The sequence below is a fragment of the Lepeophtheirus salmonis genome, unplaced genomic scaffold (genome assembly GCF_016086655.4).
Source record: "Lepeophtheirus salmonis unplaced genomic scaffold, UVic_Lsal_1.4 unplaced_contig_11687_pilon, whole genome shotgun sequence".
Taxonomy (NCBI): Eukaryota; Metazoa; Arthropoda; class Copepoda; order Siphonostomatoida; family Caligidae; genus Lepeophtheirus; species Lepeophtheirus salmonis.
The window spans coordinates 3,312-12,342 of record NW_027289681.1 but is presented as its reverse complement, the minus strand read 5'-3'; the positions used below and the strand labels follow the sequence as shown (position 1 = coordinate 12,342).

Genomic DNA, 9,031 nt, shown 5'->3' with positions numbered 1-9,031 from the left:
TTTTGGTAGGAATTATTTTTTTATTATTATTATTATTGTAATATGGAGAGGTTTATTATAGATAAGGGCATAAAACTATATACAATATGATATTGGAGTAGAAGAAGTGAGGTTAGACGTTTGTGTAAAATAAATTCTAGTGGTTTACCTTCTGGCTACATCGAAAGGAAAGTGATAGTTTTACTCTAAGGATGGACACTGCGGGGTCAATCGAGGAGCAGCAGGGTTCACTGGATTAAAGAACCCCGACACGGGAGATGATTGAAGGTGATGTTAGATAAAACTGGAAAGAAAATAGTATGAACTTGTCGGATGAAGAAAAAGACGAAGGAAACTCATTGAGGAGTCGTTAATGAGTTTAAATATTCTGAGAGGATCATTTCACCTTGAGGACTCATACTTTTTTGAAAAGGATAATGCCCGATATTGGGCCAAAGGCCATCTTAAGCGAGGGTTACACCAGCCAAACTCTACGTCCTAGTCTTCTTGTTATCACGTGCAGTATTTTCCACCATTTCCAATATCTCAGCAGTTAAGTACTCTTTGTACAACAACCAAGTACACAAAGGCTCCTGCGCCCACTCGATCTGTGGTACTGTCTTTTTACGAAGCAATCGATGAATACGTTTAACAGAGAATTGGAGACCAGCTCTAGATGAACAAGACCTTGACTTTCCCTTGGCTTTACTACCTTTTCCTTGACCTCTCATTGTGATGGACTTCCTTTTCTAACTTGATCAAAAAAACATTTTTAACGTATGTTGTAATATTAAATCAAATATTCGATGGTTAGTCGATATTTTAATAGTGTATCTAATAGGTTTCTTTTGTTAATTTCATTGGAATACGTTCAACAAACTATGTTTAAATTATTATTATAGATTATATACAACATATCTTTTTTATCTTATTGTGCTATTATCTCTAGATTGAAAGTAAAATTGAGTTATTTATTTCTTAAAAAATATTATTATTCTCATTTTCTAGGTAAAATATTTTTTTTTTTTAACAGATGTAACCATCCATTGGCAAAGTACCTATAAGGAATGTAGAAATGTGTATAAAAATTGACAGTTGGACAAGTTTAACCTTTTTACAAACAAAAGACAATCAACACTTGTTTCTTTAACTCGGTCAAACCTACAAGCTTATAATACAGCTTATATTTTATCTGGAATATTAACTACTTTTAAATAATTGGAATACCTGTCGCCTCACATATGCATAAATATCGGAGAAGTCAAATTTTAACCCTACTTCAAAATAGACTCCAAGAATTTAAAATGTTACTACATAATATGTAACATAGTATATATAATGGATTATCCCTTGGGATACTGGGATCTCATTTTCTCGGGAATTATCTAGGTTTTACACAATGAGCTTTTTCATACTTTTTAATTTTTTTTTGAGGTTGGATCAGGTTACTAAATTCTAAAAGCTGGACATTAGGCCCTAAAAACAACTATATTACTATTACTTGATATAATTGAAAAACATGAGAATTGAAGAACGTTATTATTTACTCTTAAATAATGAATAAAACAGATACGTAAATTAAATAAGTGTCCTGGGATCATGTAATTTAAAACTAGTTTGCCAAGATCCCACTCATGGAAAAAAGAATCCCTAGTAGACATCTACAGGGGTGTCTGCAGGATTATACATATATATGTAAATATTCGGAAGTTGATTTTTTTATAAATTTAATTTTTTGAAAAAAAAAATAATAATTTACAGCTATTCACAATTAATTTTTTTTTAAAATCGTAAAAAAATTTCAAATATGAATTTCGGATCATAAATTTTTTAAATATTAAATTATTTGGAGAATAGTTCCTAAAATGCATAGCTATTCAAAGAAAATTAAATATAATTGGGAAAATTATCTTTGAAAAATTCAATTTTAAACATCAAATTAAAAAAACAACACTTTTCTAGTAATAAGAAAAAGGTCTTTATTTATTTTTATATTCTGATCTATAAAATAGGATGTATTTACTGTTTGAAAAACAGATGTTTTTTGCTATATATATATAACTATCTAAAATACTTGAGTTTCCACTCGTACTATATTCGTTAACCCTACGTACACAAATATTAGTAACGCTTCACATTACAGGTAAGGAATTATTTTTTCCTAATGTTTCATTAATTTTATGTTATTGACTGTTATTTTTCCATTTAACTAAGAGTTACTAGTTTATTAATTTTATATACAATTTTCTTCGGTCAAAATATAGAGGATTTTTGAACCGATCCTAGTCCCTGCATAAATGTCCATCATCCTCAGTAGTTAGTCCTGCCATTTTGAAAGTCTCATCTTTAGTTTTGAAAATTGTCATTAAAAAGACTCTAGAATTGATTTGATTCTCTCACGTAGATCCTCAACAAGAAGATGATCTACAAGGGGTATATATATAAATACTGTATGCGTCATTAGTCCTTGTACATTTTTACTTTATTAGAAAGAAAGAAAAAAAAATAGTCTTAGTATTAATGATAAAAAAAATTTATTCAAAACCAGATGAAGGATACTTAGAACCTATTAATTTTCAAAAATTCAGAAATCTCCCACAATACAGAGCTCCAGGACGGTTTGGAAAAAATAAAGACAGACTTTCCTGAGTGTTTCTGCTAGAATGTTGGCCCATTCCTCCTCCATCTTGGCCTTCATGACCCCCAAGCTGTAGTGGTAGTAAGTGTTGGCCTTGGTCCACATGTAGGAGTCATGTAGGTTGAAGTTGGGGAGTAGGGCGACCAAATCTCCACAAAATAAAAATAAATCCGCATTGGTAATTTTAGCTTTAATGGACTTGATTCTGGATATCCTCAAATTTTTAGTGTGTCAATGATGATGACATGATTGAGATTCAAAATATAATCAGAGATTTTGACATTGTAAAAAATAGCATCATTGATGAGTGAAGCAATGGATAATAAAACTTCATAATATAATTATGAGGTAAAATAGTCGGATTTGTCTCTTAAAAAGTTACAAATGCTTCATTGGCATCTTACAGATCTGCTTTTTTGTGATATCATTTGAAAACTCCTGACCAGAATTACATATATCTAATCGAATATCTTTAATTCAAGGTAAAATATTCAGTATGTATATATATATTAAATATGAATTATACAAAAGAAAGATAGACAGAAAAAAATTGATTTTTATGTGTGATATATACATATTAATCGTTGTAACATTCCCATAATTGAGTATATTTACTCCATTGAATGTAATATTCAAATACTCCGGATCATCATGACTCAAGTTATCTGAGTTATGAAAAAAGTGAGAGAATATTATGTTCAGATAAGTTCTCATCGAATCTCTAGTTGAGAGAAATAGATAAACTCTATGAAATAGTTAGGACCGATTAGAATTCCCTTTGAAATACCAAGAGACCACCAATGGAAAATTATTTAAAAATTTGTTTTAAAACCTCTTCACCATCAAAACTGAATATAGTGCATATACAGGGTAATTCAGGTCAATCTAGACCATCTTTAACTTCATTCTGAATAATAAGGAAAGTATTTAACTAGGTTATTTCTATTTTAAAGTGAAAGGCTGAGCCTAAGTCTAAGTTAGTTGCCCAACCATATAAGAGAAAAACCCACAAGTTGGGATTATCTGACTTTTATTTTTCCAAACAGTTTTTGGTTAATCTTTAATTCCTGGCCAATGGAATATGTACTCATGTCGGTCCAAAAATGGCAGTCCAACTCAGACAATTCCCCATCATTCTATCGACCCCCATATTACTAGAACGGAATCGTTAGAAACACCGCTTTGTTATTGCATTCGATACTGTTTTGGCTCCATAAACTGCAATGTTTTTCACCCCTGCTCCGCTTTTCACTTTATACGTTACGATTCTAAAAATATATCGAGTTTTCTCTTTACTTCCATTTTGGAACTTTGTAGCACACAACTGTCTACACAAAACTGTAAATGAACATTTTTTAATTGTGCAATTATCCTTTAAGTTTTTTTAGTCAAATTATAATCAATTGTGAGATATACCTTACTAAAGACATATATGTAGAGAAAAACCCTCTCAACTTTTTACTAATAACCTAATATTACAACAGTTTATATAGTCTCTTAATTAATACTACCAATAACAACAAAAAGAAAAAGGTTATTCTTATGGTTAAAACTTGTTAATTATATTTGTGATAAAAACTTTTATGAAATATTAATTATTTAAAATAAAGTGAAGTCCAACACTTAGAACAATATGTGATATCATTTTAGTAGCAATACTTTATAAATTTAAAAAACGAAAAATTAAAAGAAGTTCTAAAAATCGAACAAATTCAATTCACCAAACATTTATTAAAAATTGCAAAATTTACACAATTTAATAATTCTAAGAAAATACATTATTGCAACAAAAAAAGTTGCATTTATAGTGAAGTATGTTTCAGGAGCATACTACAAATTTCCCACAATAAACTTTATTTAAAGTGATTAACTCAATAATAAAAAATTTGTATTACAGAAAATCCCAGTTCAATAACGAAGGGTTAAACATTTGTAATAAAACTAGTTAGTTAGACAATAAAAAGAATTTAATTCAAAAATATCATTAAAACAAATCAATGTATTCCTTTTTTTTCTTAGTGTTTCAAAACAATTATTATATAAATCAATTTACAAAGTTCTACAGACTGAAATATGAGATTGACTATTTTGCTATTATTTGTCTTCAAGTGTGTGGAAATCCAAAGTTTGGGTATGTATTTAACTATCTACTAGCACAACTAATTTTACATGATTATGTATAATTCAAAATAAATTAAATGTAAATTCATTTTAGAAGATCTTATTAATTTTTACATTTTTTTTCGTTTCTATACTAAATAAGGCCATTTATTAATGATCTCATAAGTACATTTAATTTAAAGCTATCAGAAGCTCTCTTAAAATTTAGTTTAAAAACTTTATTTTGATATTTTGTTAATAGTAAATTTTCATACTTTTTATGAATATTTTTTTTTTTTTTATGTCTCATACCTACTTTTAGTGTAAATCTGTAATTACAAATTTACTATGATAAATTCATATTCACTGCTTTACCTCTGGGTCTAGAAATCTTTGTAATAATTCATCTACTATAATGATAACTCAATAAATAACTTATTGAAATAAAAATAAATATCTTTAAATAACTTTAACTTTGTAACTAAAATGACAATATAATTATTCATTTCTTGTTTTTTAGGTTCTGAAACAAAAACAGGAAGGGGTAAGTTATTAATCTTATGTTTTTAATATTTTTAAAATTGTATTCAATTTAAGACGCTTTTTTACTCAATAAATAATTAATTTAAATGAACAGTAAATATCTTTAAATAACTTTATTTTAGTAACTAAAATGACAATATAATTATTCATTTCTTGTTTTTTAGGTTCTGAAACAAAAACAGGAAGGGGTAAGTTATTAATCTTATGTTTTTAATATTTTTAAAATTGTATTCAATTTAAGACGCTTTTTTACTCAATAAATAATTAATTTAAATGAACAGTAAATATCTTTAAATAACTTTATTTTAGTAACTAAAATGACAATATAATTATTCATTTCTTATTTTTTAGGTTTTCAAACAAAAATAATACCAGGAAGGGGTAAGTTATTAATCGTTATGTCCAGTGTGAGTTATTTTTTATGCTCATTCTTGAGTTATTTTTCATAACTAGCACATATTTTTGTGTTTTACAAGTTTTACAGACTTATCTTTACAGTTTTTATTTACATTTTTATTCAGAAAAATGTGTTTTATGTTTGAATAACGAACAAAAATTTCAGTAAAATTATCCTGAACTATATATTATGTCTGTGTGTAGGTATTTTTTTATAGAATCACGCTAAACCAGAGGATGGATTTTGCTGAAAATTTTCATGTATGTTTCTAAGACTCTGGAAACTGTTCTGGTAACCGTTTTTTGCCCTTTAAGGCCATGACGCCCTTAATATAACGATTTTTTTTAACTAGAAAAAGACTACTTTAAATAAAGGAAAAACCTCGGTACCCTCTTACCATCACAAAACATTTTTAGGTTCAGTGACAGAGGCGTCCGTAGGATTCTATTTGGGGAGCTTTTTGAATTTCTATTTTAAGATATATACAAAAAAAATATCAAACATTAATGGCCATTCTCAAAAAATTTCAAACTTTTATATTTATTCTAAAAATAATTTCAACTTTTATATTTATTCTCAAAAAATTAAGTTTTTGGAAAAAAATCCACAGCAGTTAATCTCTTGATTTTTAATTACAATTTTTTTAAATGTAAGACATAATTGATAGGAAGGACAATGAAGTTTCCCAAACTAGTAAGGAAGATCATTTGACCCATATTAAGTTATTTTTGGGACACTATCTAAGAATAAACTCTGCTCACTCCATGAAAAAAGTGGTGTCAAAGCGTTTGACCAATAGCATCAAGGCCCTGGATGGTCTTTTCGTTTGTAGACTTTCTTTTACATAATTAAGTATACAAAATGTAACGGTAAATAGGTCAATTAACTTAATGAATCCATTTTTTTTATACGTGAATGATGGCAAAACTACAGTACTAGACATTAACATATTTTTTGTGCACACAATTTTAAATCTGTATACTCTTCATACCTATATAATGGTCTTCATTATGGAATAAAATGCCTATATCAATTTCGTAAATATATTAATATTGTGACTAATTACTCTTTTAATTAGAGAATGAATGAATACATTATTGTAAAATTATTTTATTTTCATTTATGTTTATATAGATAAACATATACGTTTTTGATCAGTCTAACCTATATTTCATGGCTCATAAATCCAAGAACGATTGATTTTGAAACATTACCCTTTCCTTTTTAAATATAAAATAATAATAATAATAAAAATTAATTATTTAAAGGCATAATATAACACAGGGCAGATGAGGGTTAAAAAGTAGTATATAACTGTATTTTGATATTTTGTTAATAGTACATTTTCTTCTGGGATAATGAACTCCAGCATCAAAAAGTCCTTTATTTTATCAACAAATTTAACTCAATTAATAATCAAATTAAAGAAACGATATATAATTTTATGTATATAACTTCACTTTAGTATTGCTCTTTATATATATATTTTATTAATTTAGGTGACAATGGACCAACTGGTAAGTTTTTAATTTTTCATATTTTATTCAATTTAATACATTCTCAACTCGTGCTTCACGGTTTTTACAATGAATTTTTTCATCCTCCATTCTAATGATTGTTGGCTTGTTTACATGAACTAATCGTGTAACCACGTCTCATCACCAATTATGATGCTTTCCATAAACGTTGGGGCGGAAATTTGCAAGATAATGGATGTCTGAAAGACTTGCTCACAGAATTGTATTTGCAGAAAATTCAGCTCTTTGGAACTGACTCGTGAGAGGTGTTAAGGCAATATGATAACCCCTTAAGATGGTAATACAATTTTTTGTGCAAAAATTTCATTCATTGTAAAAATCGTGGAGCACACGTGAGGTAGACTGACTAATCCATCAAACTGTTCAACAAATAATGAATGACAGTGTTGTTGACCTGAAAAAAAAAAAGATTTTTTTAAATTTTATCAGCGCAGGCAATTTAGATTAACAATTTCCGATTCTTTTATGACAGAATGTATTTTTATTTAAATTTCATTTTACTTAGTGAATAAAAAAACCCATATTTTTTTTGTACGCTCCTTTTCTAGTTGTCGTAATCACTCCAAGCCCATCAGAGGGTAAGTTTATAATTTGTCTCATACTTAATACTTATATTTAATGCTAAGTGTTTTTAGTAACTCAATACTTATTCATTTCTTTTTTTCTTATTTTAGTCACTACAACAAAGGCCCCCCCAACTCCTCGTCCTCCCATGCCAGGCAGTAAGTTTTTCATATTTTTAAAATTGTATTCAATTTAAGACGCTTTTAAGCTTCATTACATTTTTATTCAAATACTTTTCTTTTGAATCTGACTTAGATCCTTGTTCTCCGACTGTAAATCACTCCGGTAGATATAAATAGAAGCATAGTTTATCCTTATGATCTAATTGACTTTTACTTTAGCCGTATGCGATGATAAGAAATCTTACTGTAAAGCTAATGCCTTCAAATGCATGGACCCAAATTACTATTTTAATTGTAGGAAAAGTTGTGGATGTCGTGGTATACTATAATCAAACAGTTATAATCCTTTATGAAATTGCTTCTTATTTTACTAAGGAAATTGTCATGATGTCTCGGCAAATTGTATTATGTGGCCTGCTGGATGTCTAGAGTGTGAGTCTTGCGAAAAATGTCCACGATTCTGTGGCTTTTGTGAAGGTCAGTTTATATTTTATAAATGAATATCTTTTTAATAAATTGTAAATAGGATGTAATGATGTATTCAAGGAGGAACTATGTCAGAAGCTTGTACGATACTGCTACAATGAAAATGTTGGATATTTCTGTTCAAAAACATGTAATAAATGCAGATGTCAAGATCGATTAAAGTACAATAGTGTATGCAGACTATTCAAAAATATGGATATTGCAATCAAAGTACCCCTTACTATTATTTTATGAGGTTTAGTTGTGCAGTTACATGTGAATTCGTGTCTTGTAAACGTGATTAGAGGTTATTTATATCTTGTATAAATAAATATGAACCTTATTGGTCATTATTTGTATAGTGATAATTTGTATATTGATATTTCTATTATGTGTTTGTATATATATATATATACAAATTTAATATGAGAGTAAACTAATAAACGTAATATACAATAACAAAACAAAGTTTGTCTTAGTGTGTGTAGTTAGTGGCTTATTTAATTTATATACTAGAGTAGGTCTTGCCCAGCTTTTCCTGGCCTTGCACGGGACATTAAGGAGTTAAAATTAATTAAGAATTTTTCTCCCGAATATATAAAAAAAAATGAAGACCATAAAATCTTAAGAATTATTCTCGCTGCATGTTAGTGTTGGTATGTACATTATTACCCTTTTTTTATAA

The 9,031-nt window shown here is 28.1% G+C and overlaps 1 protein-coding gene and 1 long non-coding RNA gene across 2 annotated transcripts; both read left to right on the top strand.

Moving 5' to 3' along the window:
* Positions 1 to 4,660: 4,660 nt before the first annotated feature.
* On the top strand, positions 4,661 to 7,773 carry LOC121130757 (uncharacterized). Its single transcript, XR_005868797.2, has 3 exons — positions 4,661 to 4,748; positions 7,157 to 7,174; positions 7,744 to 7,773. It is a non-coding gene; the product is annotated as an uncharacterized lncRNA (long non-coding RNA).
* Positions 7,774 to 7,875: 102 nt separating this feature from the next.
* On the top strand, positions 7,876 to 8,705 carry LOC121130756 (uncharacterized). The gene is made up of 5 exons (XM_040726453.2): positions 7,876 to 7,917; positions 8,015 to 8,044; positions 8,101 to 8,199; positions 8,257 to 8,358; positions 8,408 to 8,705. Exons 1-5 carry the CDS (start codon positions 7,908 to 7,910, stop codon positions 8,599 to 8,601), a joined length of 435 nt encoding a protein of 144 aa, XP_040582387.1. The 5' UTR covers positions 7,876 to 7,907; the 3' UTR covers positions 8,602 to 8,705.
* Positions 8,706 to 9,031: the final 326 nt, after the last annotated feature.